The sequence below is a fragment of the Pistacia vera genome, unplaced genomic scaffold, assembly GCF_008641045.1.
Source record: "Pistacia vera cultivar Batoury unplaced genomic scaffold, PisVer_v2 Contig795, whole genome shotgun sequence".
Taxonomy (NCBI): Eukaryota; Viridiplantae; Streptophyta; class Magnoliopsida; order Sapindales; family Anacardiaceae; genus Pistacia; species Pistacia vera.
The window spans coordinates 313,245-337,655 of NW_022196662.1; the positions used below are offsets into that span (position 1 = coordinate 313,245).

At 35.5% G+C, this 24,411-nt stretch overlaps 1 protein-coding gene across 1 annotated transcript; it reads right to left on the minus strand.

Moving 5' to 3' along the window:
• Nucleotides 1-20,285: 20,285 nt before the first annotated feature.
• Nucleotides 20,286-23,987, minus strand: LOC116117013 (fasciclin-like arabinogalactan protein 15). Its single transcript, XM_031403048.1, has 3 exons — nucleotides 22,521-23,987; nucleotides 21,125-21,250; nucleotides 20,286-20,440 (listed from the first exon to the last, which is right to left on the minus strand). The coding sequence occupies exons 1-2, from the start codon at nucleotides 23,815-23,817 to the stop codon at nucleotides 21,177-21,179; spliced, it is 1,371 nt and encodes a 456-aa protein (XP_031258908.1). The 5' UTR covers nucleotides 23,818-23,987; the 3' UTR covers nucleotides 20,286-20,440; nucleotides 21,125-21,176.
• Between the last annotated feature and the right edge of the window lie 424 nt (nucleotides 23,988-24,411).

Consider the following 24,411-nt stretch of genomic DNA (forward strand, 5'->3'; position numbering starts at 1 on the left):
CATTTATATAATTACCTAATATATATGTAAATATTAATATATATGCTATACATATATATAATTACCTAATAGACATTTAAATGTTAATATATATATTCTTGCAAATAAAATATTTGAGTCCAAAAATTAATTAGACTAACGTAAAAATAAACCCCTGAATTTCCTACGGGGCGGGCTTAGGGATTTCCCTACATCCCCATCTTGGGGGATGGGGCCGAGTTCAGGGAATTCCCTTTGGGCCGAGCTCAGAGACATCAAATCAAATTTGTCAAGACATGTTACATCAATGTATGACTATTTGCACGTGCATTATAATCATCCATACCGTTTGAGAATTTTTTTTTTTTTTTTTTTTTTTTTTTTTTTTTTTTTGTTTTAAAGAAAGCAATATTTAGTGTTATGAGGTGTCAATTGAGTGGATTTTTATATAATATAATATAATGGATGAATGATTGGAAATTGTGGATTGTATCAAATCAAATTTTAAGTTGAAAAAGATTAATCATTAATAACCCAACATAATTTAATAATTTATATATGCTTTTATTAGGGATTTCATTTTAGTGATAAACCAATTTCTTTCAACTCTGTTACAGTATTTATATTTCAAATACATTGAATTAAATTGAAAAATAAAAATGTATTTTGAACCTGTGAAGGTCCATTGAACAAAATATGTAATAGCCCATTCAATTTGGCTTGTTTAATAAAATGAAACAGGCTTAATTTTCTTGGGCTTATATCATAGCCTTATACAGGGTCTTCTTTAGGTGAATCATAGTACTAAATTTTAATTAGTGTTTTTTTTTTTTTTTTTTTTTACATAATTTTAAGGCAGTGCAATTGAAATGACAAAAAATAAAAAATAAAATAAAAAAATAAAAATTTTTGTTGAGGTTTAAAGAGATTAATTTATATATTTTAGAAGGTTGTGAGTTGAATTTGGTACTTGTGTTTTTATTCATACTTTATGCTCAGTTTTGAAATTTTACTGTTTTAAATAATTTATATTTTAAAATTTAGTTTGGTGTTTTGTCTGTTTGTTTCCTTTTAATGTACCTTTATATGTTTAGTACTGAAATTTGTCTGGGCAAACCATGGTTAGTGTCACAGCTAGTGACAGGATATTATTGGTTTATTATATTTTTGCTTTGATCAAATCGTTTAGAAAGAAAATATTTACAATAGTGCTGATTTTGATTGTTATACAAAGCGATGCATTTTCTCAGTTTATAATGTTGTAATGACTTTTTCTGTGCAATTTCATTATTTGAAGTACTTAAAAAGTAAAAACTAATCAATGATATGTGAAGATGCAAAAAATCTACGGTTACGGAAATAAGGTTTTTTACCCATACAATATGCATCTATCACTTGATCTATTTTTAAGTGATGAGTTGAAATTTTCTCTCCTTCCTTATAGACATGCATACATACATAACATGGGCTAGAAATTTGAAACTTTTAATGTGTTTGGCTTTAACAATTAGACATACATACTTAGGTCTATTCGTTGAATTTTTGTATTCCTTTACCTGATTTTGGTTGATGATTCATTTGTTCTTTTGATTTGCAGTACTGTTACAAAATTTACTGTAAAAGAGATGAAAGACAACTCATCATCAACTATTTTAGATGGTTTGCAGTATTGTCATTAACTGTTGTAAGAGAAGTTGTAGTATCATTACGTAGATAAGAGCGTGGATATTCAAAATATGGTTATTTCTTAATCTCTTCTTTCACTAAATTTTCTTGCTTCTAGAGTTTTAACTCGGGAGCTTGATTTATTCCTTATCAGTATACCTATTAGGTACTGGTGTAATAAGCTATAGCAAATACTTTTAATTTGGAATATAATAATATGCTAGTCTAGAAGTGTATCGTGCTCAGCTCACAATCTGTTTAGTGCAAATTCGAGCTCGAGCAGGGAAATCCGAGATCAAGATCGAGATCGAGATTGTCAATTACTTGGCTCTCACGAATAGTTCGTTTGGCTCGAGAATTTCTCGAACTCGATTCGAGTTTGAGCCAAGCTCATTAATACAACTCGATTTGTTGACCGTTTTATTGCTCGAGTAGGAGCTCGTTACTAGGCTCGAAATCGAGCTCGATGAAAAGCTCGTTTAATAGTTTTATATACAGATTACAAGCTGAAATTGAAACCACGCATGCAATCAAATTACCTTTTCAACTGAATTCAAGTTGAGAATCCAGGATTACAGAATCCAGAGGAGAAGCTTCTTGATTAATATTTTCAAGATTAAGGAGCTAGCGCATATTTACATAATACATAATTACATTTAGAGGTTGGGACTTGGGACTTTGGATTTATCTCATTCACATGCATAATACAGTGGCCAAGCCAACTGCTTCCAAAGTCCAAACTAATATCAAACAAAATATACACCAACCATGATACAACCTGTTGGCATTTGGCAAAACAACGCCAAATTTACAGTAGTTGAGCAGCCAAGTCACAGGTCACCTACTCACCTTTACCTTTCACCAGACTTTTACCCTTTAAACCTACAGCAACAAAATATATACATCATTAGAATTATGGAATATCTAAATTTCTGTAACAACTACTTTCTTTCTACCAAATTCGTAATATCGATTAATAAAAAAAAAATAGCATATTTATCAAAACAGTTGGGCCCAAAAATTTTCTTTACTCAATAATTGCATTCTTTACAAAACAAAACATCATGTGTACAAAGACTCTCAAAACGAAAGTAGTGGACAGTGCAGCCAAGTCTCCCCGCTTGCCGACGTCCATCCGACCAGTCCTCACCTATTTCCTGTACAACAAAGAAAACAACAGAGTGAGCATAAAGATGCCCAGTAAGTAAAAAAATCTCTTACTCTATCATCCCCGTGCATTACTCATCAATTCTCTTCGTATTCTTATCATTTTTCTATTTCGAATTCTCATTTTTCTCTTTCTTTTCTTTTCTTTCTATTCATTCTCACTCCGCTTTCTCATAGCGAAGACCGCTTTCTCTCATAGCGGTTTACATGCATTCCGCTCTCTCATGACGGAGACCGTTCTTTCTCATAACGGTTCACATGCATTCCGCTCTCTCATGGCGGATACCTTTCTTTCTCATAACGGTTCACATAAGGGTAACTCTAAACTCACGATTCCCCATCACTCAAACTATTTTCTTTTCTTTTCTGTAGCACTTAATAATCATTTTATCTTTTAGTGCTAGTTCTTTCTTTCTCTTTACTCTAAGAGAATTGATTCTTCTCTTTAACTCTATTCATAGAGTATTTCTTTCTCATTTCCCATATATATATTTCTCATGTGATTACTCAATTAAACATATGCATATGGATGGCACATGCCTAAAATCTTTCTTATATGCATTCATGACATGCAAATATGCTATGTTGCATAAAGTAAGGTTCTTTACTTCTACTCATGTTTCTTTTAAACATTTCATCAAACAACATGTGTGCATACATAAACTCTATTCCAACTTTAATTATACTTCTTTCTTAATCATCCAAAATAGGAGTTCAACTCCTTTAAAACATCATACAACCTGTAAGGCAAAACACACTTCAATGATCTTCTCAAATTCTTCTAATTCTATTCACACTTCTTCCCAACTTTAACAACACAATCCACCCTTCTCATGGTGGAAATTCTTTCTTATAACAACTTTAAGTTCATCAACTCATGTTAAACATAGAAATTCAAGCATCAAGCATATATCTAAAAATCTCTACACATCATTCAATCAAGTAAATCACAACTTAGGTGAATTTACTTACCTTGGACACAAGTAGAAACCACTTAAACTCTCCACTCTTGATGGCTTGACACTTTCTCTTAACCTTCAATACACAACTTAATAAGGATCGCACTCTTTCAACAAATAGAAAATTTACTTCTAGAGTAAGGATTCTCACCTTTTAGTGCTTAGGATCAACTTGTAACAATTTCTAGTCAAAAGCTCTTCAAAGATCTTTGGAAACTTGAATGAAAAATTGAGAGAAATAAGGGATGAAAGAGGCGGTGGTGAAGAAGCAATTGAAAGGGTTTCTAAAGCTAACCCTTAATATCACATATTTTCTCTCCTCTTTCCCAAAATATCCTTACTCTTACTTTGAAATTCCTTTTAAAACCTTTCATTCTTTACAAACACAACCCCAAACAAACTATTCTCCATGCAAATTCCTTATATTTCACTCCCCACTTTTCCTGCTAAAAAGGGGTAGAATGGTCATTGAGTCTCAAAAGGAAGAATTCTCAAAAACTCAAGGGGAACATTCAACTAAGTCTTCATCGCGACGAAGCTATTTTCTTCGCCCCGGCGAAATCTCACAGAAGTTATACGGGTTGTAGCACCTCCTCATCGCCGCGGCGACGATTCTTCTTCGCCCCGGCGAAGACTGTAACCCTAAAATTTCGCCAAGTCTTACAAATTTCAGGGAAAACACTCAACCAAATCAAGACACCTTTTCATCCAAGGATAAATCAAACAATATTAACAACATCCAGACTCAAATAAGGATAAATCGATAAACATTCAAACAATTCATCAAATCTGAACTACGTACCTCAAGTGGGGTGTTACAATTTCAGGCCAACATATTTCGTACAACAAAGAGCAAAAGACCTTCCAGCAAAGTTTAGAACTCCAAATTCAAAAAACCTACAGCAACAATAAATACCCCTAATTCAAAAACCTGCAGCAACAATAAATACCCCTAATTAGAATTATAGAATATCAAAATTTCAAGCCAACATATTCTGCCTAACAAAGAGCAAAAGCCCTTCCAGCAAAGTCTAGAACTCCAGATTCAAAAACTTGCAGGCTGCAACAACATTAAATGCCCCTAATTAGAATTATAAAATGTTAGGAATCAGGACAAACATATTATGCCCAACAAAGAGCAAAAGACCTTCTACCAATGTCTAGAACTCCAAATTCAAAAAACTTGCAGCAACTCAGCAAAGTCTAGAACTCCAAATTCAAAAAACCTGCACCAACATAAACACCCCTAATTAGAATTATAGAATATCTAAATTTCAGGACAAACATGTAAGGTAAAATCAACAAAGTCTCCAGTTTAAAACTCAATGGACATCACATTCACATAAATAAACACTTCACAAGAATCACAACTTCAACAATAACATCACATAAATAAACACTACACAAGAATCACAAGTTCAACAATAACATCAAATAAATAAACACTTCAAAAGAATCACATCTTTTCTCTGTAGTCCACCCTCTCAAACAACATCACAAGTTCAACAATAACATAACATAAATAAACATTTCACAAGGATCACAATAACATGATCACAGCTTAGGTTGACAACAACACTTAAAAAAACCAACCTTTGTATTATGAAACATATCTCTTCTCCACCCTCTCAAACAACCTCAGATCCTTACAAAAACCAACCTTTATATGCAGAAAACCCTAAACATTAAGACAAAAGGGTAGTTGTAAATGACTTGTAAATGAAGAATAAAAATTGTTTTATTATGAAACATAACTATATAGGTAATTAAGAGTTGATGGATACTTGAGGATTGTGGCCAAAAAATGCATTCAAGCTTCTTAAGCTTCACTCGATTGGAAGCTGAATCTCCACTTGTTTTTGCTCCTTCTAAATTACATCAAGGGAAAATATTAGTTTCAATTACAAAAATGAAAGTAAAATAAACTAGTAAGTGAAAATGCATAAATACTAATCACCTGTTACAATTTACGCTTACTTTGTTCTTTCTATGAACTTCATTGAGATGGCAACTCCAATCACCTCCACAAAGGAGCACTTGTACTATTTTGGGAGACAATGAGGCTCGATACATTTCTATTACTATACTACCATCACTAAACGAGGCCTCCAAAGCCACTGTGGTTATAGGATTGATAGTATATCACGAGTCATCCTAGACAAGATTCGATACTTCATTGTATTAACCTTCCACCACTCCAATGGTTCAAATTTTGTACAATCCCCCTCCACAAACATGAAACAACCCTCTCTTAGATAACTATCTAACTCTGGTTCCTCTGGTGGAATACTTTGAATCGTTTTCATATGTTATACGAACATTGCAAAACCAGATGCATTAGGTTATGTTTGTTCATTGCCCCGAGGAACCATTGTAGTTGGTGGTTCAATGTTTGAGGATTGAGATTGATAATCATCAACATACTCCTGGTAAATTTGATACAACATATCTTTAACTTTGCTCTTATGTACTTAGGCATCAATCTCACCATACATTTTAGGAAAACAAAAGTCCAACATTGGTATTTTACACCTAGGATCTAGGACAACCGCTACAAGTTGCATTCTCCCCAATACTTGTAAAATTTTTGTTTCATTTTCATAACCATGTGTCCAATAAAATCATTTTCATCCATTGACTTCTGATCTAGCATAACCTTAACCCGTAAAATCTCACTAAGATATAGATTTGCAGTCGAGTATTCACTCCTAGAAATGATATTAGTAATGGTACTAAACACCCCCAACACTTCACAAACTTGCTCCACCTTTATCCATTCCTCTAAAATGGGACAACAATTATAATGTGAGTCTTTCTCTTTATACCTTTGAAAGACATTTTTAAACTTTATTGCAGTTGACAACATCTCAAAAGTGGAATTCCACCTTGTTCTGTGATCTAGGATCAGCTTTCGATTGGGCAAATGCAACATTTGCACTATCTCTGAAAAAACAATAAGCATGCGCTCTGTCTGTTTCACATAGGCCACACTATCACGAACATCATCAATAATGGACCTTATTTGGGACAACCCATCTTGAACAATAAGGTTCAAGATGTGTGCGCAACACCTAACATAGAATAATCTCTCTCCACAAAGCAGCCTATTGTCAATTGCCAAATTCTTCTTTAAAATCCTGATTGCTGCATCATTACTTGATGCATTATCCACTGATATCATGTACACCTTGTTCTCTATACCCCATTGCTTCAAACACTTATAAATTAAATTAGCAATTTGGGAACCAATGCATGGAGGAGCTATGTACAAGAAGTTTAGAATCTGTTTCTGCAACCTCTAGTTACCATCTACGAAATGCCTTGTTAATACCATGTACTCAGTCCTCTGATTACTTGACTTCCATAAATAGGTCGTCAAGCTTATTCTATCAACATCCTTCAACAAAGTCTGTAGCCTTATCTTCTTCCTTTCTAACAAAGTAACAACATCATTTTTACACATCCTACGACTAATCTTTTCCCACTCAGGGATCGCATACCTCTGCATGTTATAAGATCTTTCTTCCTCCACAACAGTAAAGGGATGCTCATGCATTAGCACCCAAGTGGCTACTAATTCTCGCATTTTTGCCATGTCAAATTTACCTCCGGTAAGAATAGGGATAACATTGCTTGCATCAGATGAATTAGTTGCTTGGAAATACCTTTGTTGTTGCCTTTCAAAGAGTTTTCGCCGTACACAAGTCTTCAAGTGCCTTGAAAGGTCAGTAGTGCTCCTAGTGCCCATTATCGCAAGCCTCATTTTGCAATGGATGCATTCAGCCTTCGATTCGTTAGGAACATTGATTTCTCTAAAATCCTTCCACACTGCATATGTCTTAGCCTCTTTTTCCTTGCAAAAGGGTTAACAACAATTTGTTCTGTATCTTTTTCACTAATAGCAGCTGCAGTTGCTGCATTACTGTCAGTTATGGGTCGTAACCCTTGTGGAGTGGAACTCGATGGAGTCAATGCCATATTTGTTCGCAAATAAGAAAAACACATGATTAGTTATTATTGTAATATAATTTAGAAACTTGAAATAAAAAATTTGACATCATTATCATACAAGAAAAATGTAACGGACTGGACTATCTTGTTGATTAGCCCGGCACCCCAACCCAATATAGACACTGACATTATCTTCCACACAACAACAAAATCAACATAATTCTATCTATTTCACTCCAACTGAGTGATCAGTGTTCACTATTTAATAATCAGTATCAGTAATCACTAAATCAGTATTATACTAGTATTGTCAATATCTCAAGTTATTATGCCAAGAACAAATGCCTGATGTTCACAGCTTCATGCTAAAATCAAGCAAGGACTGATGTTCATAGACTCACAGTCACAACTTCAAGGCATCAAGCACAAATCGGCCTCAACCTGTCTTGGCGAGTGATGGGTCTGATGATAAAACAAAATCTTTAAGTGTCAACTTTCAACAAAATCAACACAATATAAAGAAAAATTAGAGATAAATTAAACAAGGATTGGAGATTGATATTAAAAAAGTTACAAACACAAACCTTAGGCTGATACTATTCCAGAATCAAGAGAAAGAGACGAGTCAAACTTGAAACTTTAGAGAGGAAGCTGAGTTCTTCAATTGGTTTTGGGGTCGGGGTCTCGAGGTCTTGGGGTTTAGAATGAAGTCTTTGGTAGAGAGAGACAACTTGAGAATCGATTTTTCGGCTTACTTTGGAGGAAGTCACTGATTTATTTCGTTGAAGCTTGAGCAAGGAATTTGTCTTCTCCATTCTTTGACTGGTTCTAGGGTTGGGGTTGTTGAGTTGGGGTTGGGACTTGGGAGGGAAAGTCTCTCTCGGGATTGTGTTTAGATTTTAGAAAGTTAGAGATTTCGGGTGTTTGTGTTTCTTTTTGGAGGGAGACTGAGTGGGAGAGTGCCATTTAGCGTTTAACAAAGACACGAGCTCCAGAGATCATGATCAGGTTCAAGCCCGATAACTCATTCACCGGCGAGCTTGAGAAGATCCATGAGCCTCCGAGCCGAGTACCACCATATTTGGTACTCGGTTTGTAAACGAATTGAGCAGTTCGAGACTGTGCTCGGCTCGTCACACTTCGAGTCAGATTCAAGCATCTGCGAGCCAAGCCCGAGCAGTTGCGAACTGCTCAGCTCGTGTACACCCCTATGCTAGTCTAGGAAAAAAAACTTGGCCTAATGGCCTTCCTTGCAGTTGAAACTAGCTAATGGGGTTGCCTATTAGCGAAGATGGGTCTAATACTTATTAGGAACTTCAATCCAAAAGCTTAAACTATTAAGGGAGGGTCATCATTGGAGTAAGTAGCCATATGATGTGTTTAATTGGAAAAGAATAAAATACCAATATATCATCCTAGCCATGTCAGTGAACTTAAGAAGTTGTTGAGCTTACTTTGTCTAAAATGCTTAAAATTGAAAAGTAACAAGGTAAATGTGTTTTTGCTCTATATGTTCCCTTGGGCATTCTTGAGAAAAGATAAAAGAACTATTTGATGCATTCAAGGCATAACTTTTGAATACCTCCAGAAACTATGATGAAACATAAATAATTAAATTGAACTTGTTTATTAGTTCTCCCTCCCAACTTTATAAGTTTTGTGTTTATCTTATCATATTGATTGAATAGCACGTTTATTTTATTTTTATGTATGTACTAGCTTTCTTGTGTGAAGTTAGTCACTTGTATCATCTTTGTGGTTTTGGAAATACTGATACTTGTTATGCACAACACACTTGTTTTAAGTTGGTTATCATTCATATAAATTCTTTTTTCATGTAAAAGTGACTATGTGAAAGGTTCCTTTGTAAATATGGTGCTTTGATTTCCATTTTCATGTTTATTTTGGATAGCACTTCAAAGTTCAAGGCATGTTTCATTTGCTTGATATTATGGGTCTGTACCTTTCAGTTTCTACTCAAGGACAATGGTGTTGCTAAAAAATTGTTATCTTCATGTTGTGAGGTATGTAAATGTTAAACTCTTTTGTTTGTTAGTCTACTTGCAGATTCTTTGTTTACTTAATCTAAATTGGTTATGATCGTGATGGGTGTAAACAATGGGCCGAAAGAAGGTAGGCTGAATATGTGAGGGGTGGCTGGGGGTGGGGGACGACGATGAGGAGATGAGGGTGTTGGTAGGAGGCTACGGTGATGGAAATGGTTGGTGAAAAAGAAGAAGAAAAAATATATTTTCCCACCCCAGGTTTGACAAAACGCATTTTCGCTCTTTGGTTTTGAAAACTGTCAACGTTCCAACCATCTTGAGGTCTGTTAGTGAATTTTTCCATCAAATTGCCCCAAAAAACTTAATTGCTTAATTGTTTTATATATAAAAATTAATAAAAAAATACTATAGAACTCTTTTTGAAGCATTTTTTGAGGATTTGACCAGTTTGTTATCTATGGTTTCACTCGTGTAAAGAATATTCACATCTTTTTCGGTGTCAATGAGGTTTGTTGGAGTCCTACATCGACTAGGCACGCTCAAGCCTACTAGTTTATAAGAGGGGGTAATCCTCCCATTCAACAAGGTCATTGGGTAAGGAGTCAGACCCACCTCAAATTCTATCAAGGTTGTCCATGAACATGGCATAAAAAGTGAATTGGTGAGTAGTTTGGGAATACATTGTTTGAGGCTAATGAGATTTTAGAAAATGGTTTATGTTGTCTCCTAAATCAGAAAAGATAGAATATGGAGAACCTCTTTTCTGTTGAGTTACCTAAAATCTCAAATTAAACTAATTATTGAGGACTCAACATTATATTAGCAAAATAAATCCCCGGAATTTGGTATCTAGCAACATCAGGTCATTTTTGGATTTTTAGCTACCTTTCCAACATCCTTTTGGAACAACTTAACAATGAAGCAACATTGCAGAAGCAAAATTTCTACAAATTATCAGAATCAAATTCAATTCACTCGACATAGCAATTATGGGCCTCTCCTTCAGCTTCCCTGATGGATTCGATGAGCTGTTTATATAGTTCATCCAGGCATGTTGATCGACGAAGGAGGCATTGAAAATATTCCCATTTGATTTCTTGACCGAATTCGAGTTATTTTTCATGGTGGAATGCCCCAAATGAAAATGCCCTGGGTTTATTGGCTGTCGGATTTTAGGGGTATAGAATTGTTGGAGTTCTAAAAAAATGGAATAGGTGACAATGAAAAATCATGAGCCATTATCTTTTGAAATAAACCCTGGAACGATTTGATGTTAATGGCGGTTTAATCTTTGTTTTCACTCTCCACTGCCATAACTCTCTCACTCTCAAGTTATAGCCAAGTGGCCCTACAACATTTTTTACAAGTACATAGAAATATCATTATAATCCCTTATATTTGAAAATTTTTACAAAAAAGTATTCTTTCTCAAACAAATTAAATTTACAACATTAAAGAGCCATTTTATTTTTCTACAACACCAAGAATTGAATACAATGTCTGTACGATTAAGAGAATCAAAGAGAATGCAACAAATACTTAAGAAACAATAGCCAATAGAGAGGTAACGTTAGATAGAAAAGACGCAATCTGGGCCACCAGCGTCTTCTATGACTGTTCATTTGGTGGCAAATGTCATGATAATAGAACTCTTTGACATATGCATCATAGTAAAGTTTTTTTAGAAACTTCTTTGCATCTTCAGGATTCTACCAGTTATCCATTGTGTTGGCCATGCAAGGTATCATCATGTCTCTTTCGATGGCAATGAGGTTGTCCATGAATCTGACATAAGAAGTGACTACTGGCAAGTAATTTGGGAAAAATTGCTCGAAGCTAACAAGGTTTTGGAAAATGGTTTATGTCCACTCCACAATTCTGATCGTTGGTGTCTCAAGAACCCCTTGCAAAATTTTATATCCAAGATGCTATCGGATGATATTATTTCTATCTTTATTCCAGCCATTAAGATGGTTGTCGCACTGGGGACGGTTTCCCAATCCGAGCTTTCTTCGTTCAGTCTCTCTGGTGGTAATGGTAAAATCAATGAATGCCTCAACAAGTCAAGGATATGCTTGATCTTGATTTTACGTTTGTGGAATTGGTCTGGTGTTATACAAGCATTCTCAAGTGAAAAAATATGACCTAAAAGATCAAGGGCAAGTTGAATTAGAGACTCTTCTTCAGAAACCTTAGTTAAGTTAAACAAACACTCAAGGACTAGCCAGGGTATCTGGTTTTCTAGCAAAAACAGATCATGGCTTAAATATTCCATTAAACAAGCGATGCTGAATATGGGATCATTTGGGTCTCTAGATACCATTTCGGAATTCTTACGGAATAACTCAATAATGAAGCAACCATCAAACACCAAAATTTCTACAAATTTATCAAAATCGAATTCAATTGACTCTGCATAGCAAATACGGGCCTCTTCCTCAACTGTCTTGATTGCTTCAATGAGCTACTTATAGAGTTCTTCTTGGCATGTTGATCGACTAAGGAGGCCTTGCAGATATTCTTATTTGATTTTTTGTGTGAATTCTAGTTTTTTTTCATGGTGGAATGTCCCAAAAGAAAATGCCTTGAGTTTGTATGCAACTTTATTTTCCTTGTATAGAGTTGTTGGAGTTCTAAAGATAGAACAACTAGGGGACATTTAAAAATTATGACCCATTATATTTTCGAAGGAACCCTGCAGCGATTTGATGTTAATGGTTGTGTAAGCCTCCTTTCTACTCTCAGCCATAACTCTGCTACGCTTTGCCTCTTTATAACAAAAAATAATACAATAGAACCTCTATATAGTCATAATGTTGGGACCAGCTAAATTTATTACTATGAGGAGGTTATAACTTAGTAGAGGTGTAGTTACAAGAATTACTATTTTAATTCAAAATTTATTGTTTTGATTTCTTATTTTATAATTCATATTTTAGTAGTATTAGGATTTCACTTTATTGTTTTAGTAGCATTAGGATAATACAGAAATAGATATCAAAGAGTCATTGCAAAATTGAGTGATCAGATTTGACAACTTCACTACACTAATCAAATTGATATTAATGTTTTCCTCAATCATCTAAATGAGCAACAAGCCATGTATGCTTTAACTAGAGAAGAAATTATTACTAGAATTAAACAAGAAGAAGATGAAGTAATCCTGATGATGATAGTACGAAAATATCAAAAGTTTTGTGCCAAAAAGCTTTAAATATACTTGAGAAATTATAAATATTTTGACTTCAACAAGAAGGTATCAATATCAGCGACTTTTTACGTACCTACAAGATGAAAGATGTGGTAACAATTCTAAAACATAAATCATTGTTTCAAACAACTTTGGATAAGTATTTTATTTCATTTTAAACATTTACTGTAACATAGTATATATTTTTGCAGTATTCATATAATTATTACTATGTAGAGGCAAATTCCTTAAGATGGGATCTTGAAAAATTTTAACTTATTACAATGTAAAATTTATTCTTATTTATAACTGGCCCAAGTTGGGACCAAAATTTTTTATGACTGAATGGAGGTTATTCCTATATAGAGTATTACTGTAAAGATGTTCTACTGTATATGAGAATGGTAAATTTGTCACAGAAAAGAAAATCTTAAACTTTTTATTCCATGTTTTAATTAATTCTGAAAGCTATATATATCTGAATTGCTTAAGGTAATTTATGAATTGTGGAAGACTCAATTATGGTGAAGAAACATTAATCAAGAAAGCATAAATTTGGTCTTCTATTAAAATATAAAAAAGAATTTATATTGAGCAAGCCTAGACATGTTTCAATAAAATAAAAGTATAAAACCACTTTATCACGACCGGGGGCTATCCTCTATCTCGCCACTTCTACTCAAGGGCTTTCACTGCGTGTCGGACATGTCCAGGATATTGTCCGCTATAGGTCTTTCTGGCCATGCCTCCTTCAGACCTTCACAGCTTTGCTTCGCTTCGTGGTCTTTTTTCCACTTTGCGAACACCTCCCTCATGACTTGAACCTTGGACTTATACCTTAGCCAAGTAACATGAGTACTATTGGGCTATATCTTTTTATTGTCACGACTGGGGGCTATCCGCTATAGAAAAAGTGAAAAAGTAGGGACTGAGGAAGGAGAAAAAGACAAGAAGAATTGGAGAGAGAAAGAGAGAGAGAAGAAGAAGACTAAGATGGCAGAGAAATATCTGGAGATGAAAAATAATAAAGAAATAAACGGCAAAAAAAACTTAAAAATAAAAAATTGGGGAGGAAAATTTTTAAAGAGTAAACGACTTTTTCCCACCCAAGGTTTGGCCTAATGACACTTTTCCACCCGAAAAGTTTTAAAATGACACTTTCCTACCCATTGTTATGTACCATTAGTAAATTATGTTAAATACAGTACATATTTGTTGTAAAGACGAAAATGCCATCCCTAATTGATTTAATAGTTTTTTTATTATTACATATAGAGTCAATTACCTTTATACCCACTTTTTAATATGAAATTATCGATATACCCTCGACTATTAAATTTCTTAATAAACATGATAAAAACAACTCTAATTTACAAAAAACTTCAATTGAAGCAAATTCAATGTCGGCCAAACAATTGGAAGTTTCTCTTCAAAACCATGTTCTCAACCTCTCTTTTGCTCTTCCCCTCGACTCTGACCCATCGGATCTCCCCTCTCAGCTTTTCTCAATCCTCTCAAAGAACCCTAAAAACTAGCAAAAAAAACCCCTTAATGAAGAAGCTCATTCCTTTTATTATTTCAGCTTCTCATGTTTCTTTCCTCTATAATTTGAACTTGAATCCCTAGATTGCGCTTGATTTTTCTTACTGGTTTTCGCAAAAACCTAGGTTCAAACATAATGTAGAATCGTTTTCTTCTTTGGTGAATTTTTTAATTATGTTTTGGCTGACGATTTCGACTAGATTCCGGCGAAACCTTGGGGGAAAGTTAGAATCTTCTCTTTCACTTTCTCGGTTCTACTCAAACCCCATTTCCTAAAACATTCTCTTTTTCTTCATTTCTTGGAAAACAAACAGGGGTTGCTAATGTTTTATATCTCATCTCCCAATCACCTTCCCACCTGGTTCGGCCTAAATCTCACATGATTGGCTGCGATTCCTAGTTGCAAAGAGAAAGCTCAATCGCCCATAGAAAACTGTTGCAACCATCAAAACCGCCACACAATCAACCTACAACTGCTAGAAATCTTAAACAATCGCAACCCAATTTCGATCATTGATCAATCATCAAAATAGCAATAATCCACAAAAAAATTGCGAAATCTCCAGGGCAGCTCACAGTTGCATAAAGGAGATAATGAGTTTTGCTTTGTTTGTTTTCTTTTTCTGTAGAGACTGAGAAAAAGAGATGGAAGATGATGGAGGTGAGGTGCTAGGGTTAAGGAGAAAATAGAGAAGAAAACTCTAGGCTTTATAAAATTGATAAGAAAAAAATCCCTACACTAACCCAGATTTCAAATTATAAATTTTGACCTTTAATGCATAATGTAAATTGATCACCGTGCCCTTACTTTTTACAAACTTTTGACCATTTTGCCCTTCTTCAAAAAGAAATTTACTAATACATTTTGAAACTTTGTGGGTGGGAAAGTGTCATTAAGCCAAACCTTGGGTGGAAAAAAGTCGTTTACTCGATTTTAAAAAGTAAACTAAGCGGGTGACCCCACGGATCGACCCATACACGCATAGGCGGGTGCGAGTGATACCTTTTCCTATCCATTCAAAAAAATTATCCGTTGATCTGTACCCATTTAACTCGGTAACCGTGGTTACCCGGCTTACCCGTTTGCCAAGTCTAGTATTTATCCTTTGCTTATGCTAATATCACTACTCACTAGAATTAGATATTGTAAGTATTTTTGTCAAATTATGAATTCAGTGTGGTAACATTGATTTTTTATGTCATGACATCTCTTTGTTTATGCACAATCGTTTCATGTCCTGGTGTCACCACACTCATTGTCCGTGTGATGACACAAACCCAGCCAGATATTTATGTACACATGTTGCGTCTCCATTAGTTGCTACTTATCTAAAATATGTGTAAGTGGTCCATGTACACTTGTCATTAGCCCATATGGTGTATTGAAAAACTCTTTTTTGCTTTATTGTAATCCATAGAAAGGTTGGTAAAAACTTTCCCAAAATGACTAAACACAAAAGCAACATTTGGCTAGTTGTCCCTTGCATTGGTGCACAAGTTTCTTTATATTATCTTCTCCAATGCATTTCATTTCAAGCAAATATACCTCTGATATATCTTTGCATATTCCTTGAGGTTTCCTTTATTCAGGTTTCATATGCTTAGGTAGGCTTACAAATACCTTTGTTGATCCTTGTTTTGTTCATGGTTGGGACTTTGTTCTTTGTTGATGCTTGACAGAGTTTCAAGCATTTGGAGTTAAAGTGCGTCTTCGGTGTTGATCCTTGAGAGGGGCTCAAGATTGACCAAGTGGTCTCGGGTGTGACGCTTGTTGTGATGCCTAGAGGTTCAACCGAATAGTGAAGATTGAAGTGTTGTCATAAATGGAGAGTGTTTTGCAACTTGTGCTTATCTTTAGCTTTGTATTTGAACACAAAAAGTTTATTATAGTGGATTAGCTTCTTCTGGACTTGGTCCCATGGATGTAGGCAAGTTGTCGAACTATGTAAAAATGTATTGTGTTCTTTATATTTTGCCATGGATGATTTATTTATTTTCATGATCATTAAGCCAACACATAAAGCACAAATGAACAAGTTAACCCATTTGGCTTAGGTTTTAACAATTTGGTAAAGTCTTAAAACTTTCAGATATTATAAATTAAAAAAAAAGAAGCATCTTCAGTACTCAGCCAGTTATCTATAGCATCACTCATACAAAGTATCTTCATGTCTGTTTCCGTGTTAATGAGTTTGTCCATGAATATTGCATAAGAAGTGACTATCGGGGAGTAGCTGGGAAAACATTGCTCAAAGCTGATGAGGTTTCGGAAAATGATTTCTGTTGTCTCGTGAAGCAGAAGAGGAGGAATCTCAAGAACACCATTGCTAAATGTTATATCCAAGATGCTATCGGCCCATGCTATCTTAATCTTCATTCCAGCCATTAGGATGGTTGTGGCACTGGGGATAGGTTCCCCATCCATGGCTTTCTTTATCGAGCTTCTCTAGCCGCATTGGTGAAAGCAACGAATGCCTCAACAGGTGAAGGATATGCCTGATCTCGATTCCACGTTCATGGAATTGGTCTGCTCTTACAGTTGGTCGCTGCCATGAGAATATATTGGCAAGAAATCAATGCAAGATGAATTAGAGACTCGTCTTCAGAAATCTTAGTCAAGCTTAACAAACGCTAAAGCACCAGCCAAGGAATTTGGTTTTCTAGCAAGACCAGGTCATGGCTCAGATATTCCTGTGAAGAAGCCATGTTGAATATTGGATCATGTGGGTCTCTAGGTACCTTTTCAGTTTTCAGCATCCTTACGAAACAACTCAATAATGAAGCAGCCATCAAAAAGCATAATTTCTACAAATTTATTGGTATCAAATTCAATGAATTCTACGTAGCAATTTTGGGCCTCTACTTCAACTGACCTGATGGCTTGGATGAGTTGCTTATATAGTTCCTCCGGATGGTTTGATCGACGAAGGAAACCTTGAAAATATTCCTATTTGATTTTAATTTTTTGTGCGAATTGGAGTTGAATTTCATGGTGGAATGGCCCAGAACAGAATCCCCTGGGTTTATAGCTTCGTCTTGCCTGAATAGAGTTTTTGGAATTCTAAAGTGGAACACTTTGGTGACATTGAAAAATTACGACCCATTACATTTTTAAAGGAACCCTGCAAAGCTTTGATGTTAATGGATGTGTAAACCTCCACTCTATTCTCTGTCATACTCTGCTACTCTTTAAGTTTTTGTTTACTGAGAAAGGAGGGGAAAAAAATTCTGAGAATACTAAACTTGAAACAAACAGAAAATCTAAGGCAGTGTCTATGTAGGTTGGCACTGAGAAGTAAAAATTTTCTTAGATTTAGAAAGAAAATTTTTGCGGTTGAGAAGAAGGACGCAGCATTATATTCTAGGCGCTTCAAATGCTAAATAAACAGCACTGCTTTTAGGTTGTGAAAGGATGAATCCTGGTATCTGCACAAAAGTAATATACAACAACACTTACAGGGCTCAATCAGTTCATGGATTTTGATTTATTAATCCAACCACTGACTCCTGTCAACCTGCAACAAAAGTTTTAATCAACAATCATCAGAAATTAAGTACATGACAAAGATCTGTTGCAACAAATTAAATCAAATACATACTACTTACTACTAATAAAAATTTCATACTGGCTTGGGTTTGTAACTCCTTTTGGCTGTACTATTTAAGCTTTCAAGAACAAGCCCTAGCCCTGTATACCAATTTAAAGAAGTGGGTATATTTGTACATTGTGCAACATCTTCATTGCAACTTATGTAAGTGATTTAAATATAGAAAAAAACATTAAAATTTGCAAAACCATGAGCATTTATCCTCTCCTTCTGCTTATGGCACTAAAAAGGTAATTATAAATTATGTGGTTGAAGAAGGACTCTTGAGTGTATCTGATTTCAGACACCCCCAATCACAAAAAAAAAAAAAAATAATAAATAAATAAATTATGTTCTTTTTGAGAGTGTAGATACATTAACCGAGAAAATCCACGAACGTTTAGCCTTCTTAAGTATAGGTATTATACTTACTTTATGATATTAAGAAAATTAAACAAGAATTACACCAATGCCTTATAACAATTACTTCCAGTAAGGTATTCGTCTCCCCGAATCCATCATTCAAATTATTTCAATAACTTTAAATATTATGAGGGTTTGTCATTGTGAGAGAGAGAGAGCAAAAGTNTTTTAGAACATCCTGAGGTTCAGTATGCTTCAATAAATTATTTTCTTCATCTTTGTGACTCCTTCGTGCACAGAAAGCCACTCTCCCTCCAGGTTGCAATAAGCAGAAACCACCTTAAGGGCCAGTTTGGGATTCTTGATTTTCTCCTGGATATACTTTAGATTTTCTTGCATAGTTTAACACATGCATGTGTGTCTTTTTTTTTTTTTTTTTTTTTTTTTTTGGTATCTGGGAGTGTTCGGGCCAGCTTGTGCGTATCTCAACTAGACCCCCGACACCCTAAAGTAGCTACCCATTATTAGCCTTGTTTTAAAACTTGACCCGTTGTGAGACCCGGTAAGGTGATCGGGTCACGGGTTGACTGGTTTAACTGGTTGGACTGATGACATCAGCGATAATTTTATTTTTTTAAAATTAAAATTAATCCCTAAAATTTTTGTATATTACAAAAATACCCTAAATTTTCTCAAATTAGTCCCTAAATTTTTTATTTATTTCAAAAATACCCCAAAAAATTACTAATTAATCCCTGAATTTATGACATACCTCCAAAACACCCCTAGAAAATTACAAATTAGTTTCTATAAATTTAAAATATTACAAAAACCCCCTAAAACCTTAACCGAACCAGAGAAGTTGCCTGGTCCCGGTTGGATCGGTCCGACCGACCAATCTAGGTTTTAAAACAGTGATTATTAGTAGTTATAGAGATTCGAACTCAGAACATCTTGAGTAATACACCTAAAAGTCTTAAACAAACCGTCAAGATTAGGGATGAGAAACGAGTTGAGCAGTTTGCGAGCTACTCGAGCTCGGCTCGTGAAAAGCTCAAGCTCAACTCGATTGACTTCAAGTAGAGCTTGAGCTCGAGGGGCTCGTTTAAAGGGTCCAGTCGAGTTCGATCAGGGTGAAGCTCGGCTCGCGAGCCTCATTGTGCTCGGAGGGCCAAATTGTAAATTTTATAATTTTTTTTTATTTTCAAGTTTTTAAAATGACAAACAACCCCTTTCTCACAATAAACTCGAAGCTCAAGCTCGTTCGAGCTCAAGTATCCACCCATACTCACGAGCTCGAGCTCGAGCCCAAGTATTCAAGCTCGAATCAAACTTGAGCTCAGCACTGTTCATCACGAACCAAGCTCGAGTGTCTAGATACTCGGCTCGGCTCGACTCGTATACACCCCTATTCAAGATACTAGAGATAGTTGGATCCAATTTAATGTTATCAAACAGTAACAAAATATCTCGTGTAAATTAAATAGAAAAAGGAAAATAAAAGAAAAAGAGAAAAATAATTACAAATTTTATATTCAATTGGGCATGAACACAAAAGAATTATTTTTGTTTTTTATTTTATTACATATATTCCCACATACTTTTTTGTCTACTCCTTTATCCAGCGGGCTGCCCACTGGGTAGTAGTAACAGTAGACTCTTCTCTGTTCATCTACATTACATCACACAAAATTATTCCCCTTCTCACCAACCAACAATTGACACCTCACCATCATCATATTCATATTCATATTACACACAAATTGATAATAAAAAATAAAAATACAAAAATCTTGTTCCTTTTTAGGTAACTGTAACTAATATAGCCAACCTTTCCTTCCAATGCAAGTATTGGAATTGGAAATTTAACAGCACATCTTTACCAATTACCTCTCTTTCAAATTTTCCCCTTTCCCCTTTCTTCAGTTTTTGACTGACTGCCAACCTTCCATGAGAAATTTTATACCCTATTGTAGAAGAAAAGCAAGTCACAATCTCATACCGAAGAACTTTTTACGTTGTTTTCACCACCTGCATTCAGTTCATTTTAAGCCTTGGTCAGTGAAAAAAAAGAAAACCATGAATCTTGCTCATACATTCAACAATCGTAGATGGATTTAATGATAATTCTAAGATTATATAAAAGCAAGTGTGTTAATATTAAACGATCTCACACAGAAGTAAATGAAATAAACTCATCGTAGATTTGTAACTTTAAACAATAAACTATTAGTATTGTTACGGAATCGTGATTTTAGGTGAATTTGGAAAAGAGGGTAGCTCTAAATTCTTGGTAAAAAGGGAAACTTTATGACTTCTAAACAAAGTTAAAAATATAAAAAATATGTTAAGGTTTCTTCTTCTACCTAACAGTATTGCTTCATTCAAGTAACCTAACCTGTTAAGGAGAGAGTTAATGGAGTTGTTATTTGATTAATATATGAAGCATGTGATTAAGAAATTAATGTTCTGTGGTTGACCTCTGAAAAACAGTATGCCTAAAATGTGAAATGGCCAGGACGTGTGAATATAAGAAGATCTTATGGTAGCAAAACAGTCAATTAACAACATTATTAAAAGGCTAAACGTCAGAGATATATATCAGTATATCACTAATCACATCAACTCTTAGCGGTTAATCAAGTTGTCACAACTTTATACAGTTACTCAATCCTGAAGCAACCTATGAATCATAAATGAGAATGGGAATTTTACCTTTTTCCAAGTTTGAAGTTTTCCTTTGGATGTGAAGAGTGATGGGTTGAGTTCACTGGCATGTGGTGAAACGGGAATCTTGTCCAATGGCACCAAGCATCTGGCATGCTACTTCAAGCAATTTTCCTGCCGAACATTAATACCAAATATAATATTAATCAATCAATCAATCCACAGTCCTTTTCATTGAATAATATCAAAACTAAATCAGCTTCAGAAAGCTACTGGTGAACTTCCATTGGTTTGATGAATGAAAGCCACTCTTTAACAACAGAAAATCACAATTCAACAGCCAAAATATATTAAATTTCCATGGTATTGACAGGAAATACCAACAATAATATAATGGTTTCCAATATGTGTTTATTTGAATATAAAATTTAGAATAAGAACAAAATTAATCATGGGGGAGTGGGGAATATAATTGATTAATGGATATCCAAGCTGTCTGATTTTGGTTAAGGAGTAGGAGCCCCAAAAAAAAAACCTTTTATTCCGTATCCTCTTATTTTTCTTCTTGTCCTGACCAATTTATGTGAGCTAATTTATTTCCCAACAACAAAAATAATTTGGCCCCTCACCGACACTTCCTTCAGCATTCAGCTAGCTGCCCATTTCATTCTGTACCCAGTTTTTGACTTGCCTTGGCCGACACTTTCCTATATTCAATTTTACAACTCACACCAACCCTTTTGTCAACTAAAAAAATTAAAAAAAGAAAGTTGGGGTTTTGAAGTACCATCCTAAGAGATTTCACAGCGGAAAACACCAAAGATTAATACCTAAGAATATAAAATCACTTAAAGAGACACATTTAAGTGGGTTGTGCATTGTAGGATTTATTAAAGTCTCCATTAGAGTTTGATTAGCCCCTAAGGATAGTTAAAAAAAATCAAATTAATGGGATTTTTTCTTTTTTGTCTTTTGGAAAAGTCTTGACCCCCACCAGGATTTTAGAGCATGAATTATATATGTATAATTGAATTAATTTCTATAAAAGATGATATCCAAAACTTTTAGCTCAAGGCAGAAACAGCTTTAGCTTTTGGATTTTTTAGATTATAATTGGAGAAGGAAAAGCATCCAAAGCCACTGCCCGATAATTGATTTCATTTTCATTTATTTCTTTTTTGCCTAACAAATTAATTGAATCCTCCTTTCACGGACACACACAAACCCTACACATATTTTCTTAAATTACCCTTTTGCCCTCTAACCCACCGACACTACTCTTCTCTTTCAAGTTTCACCCACTGTCCTACACTATCCCCCGCCATTTCTACATTTCCGATATATCGCCCCGGTATTTCCTTTTCTAACTATGAAATTAACCGAAAATTAACTAATTAATTGACTAATTAAAAACTGATAATTGAGAGAGATTGTTAGGAATTACCTCTTCTCGGTTTTACTGCGACTTTAATGCTTTTTTTACTTTCCGATTTCGTAGTCGTCGTCTCCTCCACCGGGAACAAAACCCCATCAACTCCCTGAACCGAAATTCGGCCATCGGTGTATATATCGGGGTCAAACAAGTAGGCCGATCCATCACCTTGACCGAATTTCACAGACCCATCAGCCTCCTGTGCCAAGACTTTGTGCGGCAAACGCAACGTATCGTATGATATTTTCCCAAATCTTCTTACCGCATTGTACATACTCTCCTCAGTCTGATATTCCGGAATTATGTGGTAATAAATAATCTGTTCCGGTGCACCCGGTTCGCTCAGCTGGTCCGTCGTGAGCTTAGCCATGGCCTCGTCATTGGGCGCCAAAACGGTTAAAACGTATCCCTCCGATACGAGCCGGCCCATTTCGGTCGCCAGCGATGTGAGATTTACTAAAATATCGGCCATTTCGTTGTATCCTCCGTAATGTAACAGTGTCTGAATGAAATCCTTCACTTGCTTCTCCCCGTTGAAATGGTGGTGGGGCCCGCCAGGACCTGGGGCTGGAGCCGGAGCTAGTGACGGACCGGGCGCCATCGCGTCATAAATGGGAAGGACGGGAGGCGAACCGGGTTTTACCGGTGGTGCCGGTTTTTTTAATCGGTGCGTTCTTGGGTCGATCTCGGGGGCTCCTTCCGGTTTAACAGCTGAGATTGAACGGAGACTCCGCCGGTTGTTGAAATCTTGCTGTACGGATCGAGGGATTAGCAGCCGTTCGATGCCGTGGATCACACCATCCGGGCGGTGTACGGCATTCGGGTGGATAACTTTAGCTTGGTTAATAAACTTGTCACCCGAATCTTGACCCGTTAACTCGACCGAGTCACTCGAAAGCGTGTGGTGCCGAGTTGGCTCAGTACCTTTCGTCTTCGTCTTCATCGTCGTGACTTCAATTCTTTTGGGAACAATGTGGTGGAGCAAAAGAGTCTGTAAAGACTTCAAATTCCCCGGTTCAAGCAAGAAACGCTTGAACTCGGGATCGAGATCGCGCTCAAGAGCTTCATTTTTGGGAGCGAAAATTGTGATATTATGTTTCCCAACAGCCTCTTCAAGAGTCTGTAACAGAAGCGCCTTCTCCACGAGCTCAACGAGCTCGGTGTAATGCGAGTCGAGAAGCGCGACGAGGACTGAATTAGAGTTGATTTGGGTAGAATGAGTCGAAGTTGTAGTGGTTTGCTGTTGCAATGTAGCAGAGAATTGAAGAAGAAGGAGAACAAGCGGGAAGAGAAAATTAAAGAACGCCATTGAAAGAAAGAATAAGAAGGAAGATTGGTATTTAACAAAACGGGAGGCGTTTTGGGTGGCTTAAAAGGCCAGTTAAGTCATGGATGTTGAGTGGTGAAGAGAGTTATAAAAGGCAGGGAGGAGTTGTTAGAGGGGGAGAAGGTGAGAGGAAGAGGAGTGAAGAACATGGTTTGGCTTTTGGTATCGGTGCGGTGAAAATAGCGTCGGTTGAGGGGTGAAATTGAAAGAAAATAAAAGTTAAGGTGAACCTTCAGTTTCCATCTATTGTAAGTCAAAACCGTTAACCAAAATAAAAATAACAAAAATACCCCCAAACAATAATATTATGATTTTATTTATATAAAAATGTTTTAATCGGACGGTTTTTAAGTTGTATATATTTTGTAGAGGACTCAGGTTCCATATATCTGATGGTTAAAAGTTATGAATTTTGACATTACAATTGGAGTATTTGTGTCATTTCAATTTTAACTAACAGCATTTACAATCTTTGGAGTTTCTAATATTTGAAACGACATGATCTAGAAATTCCTGACTAAAACTGTAGGGGGGGAAATGTAATTAATTGGTAAAGGAACACGTGGGATTGGGACA

Excerpts from the sequence above, each read along its gene's own strand:
- LOC116117013 (XM_031403048.1), bottom strand. The coding sequence starts at position 23,817 with ATGGCGTTCTTTAATTTTCTCTTCCCGCTTGTTCTCCTTCTTCTTCAA. Across the intron at positions 21,251-22,520 it reads CGCAGTAAAACCGAGAAGAG|GAAAATTGCTTGAAGTAGCA; the intron begins GTAATTCCTAAC and ends AATGTTCGGCAG.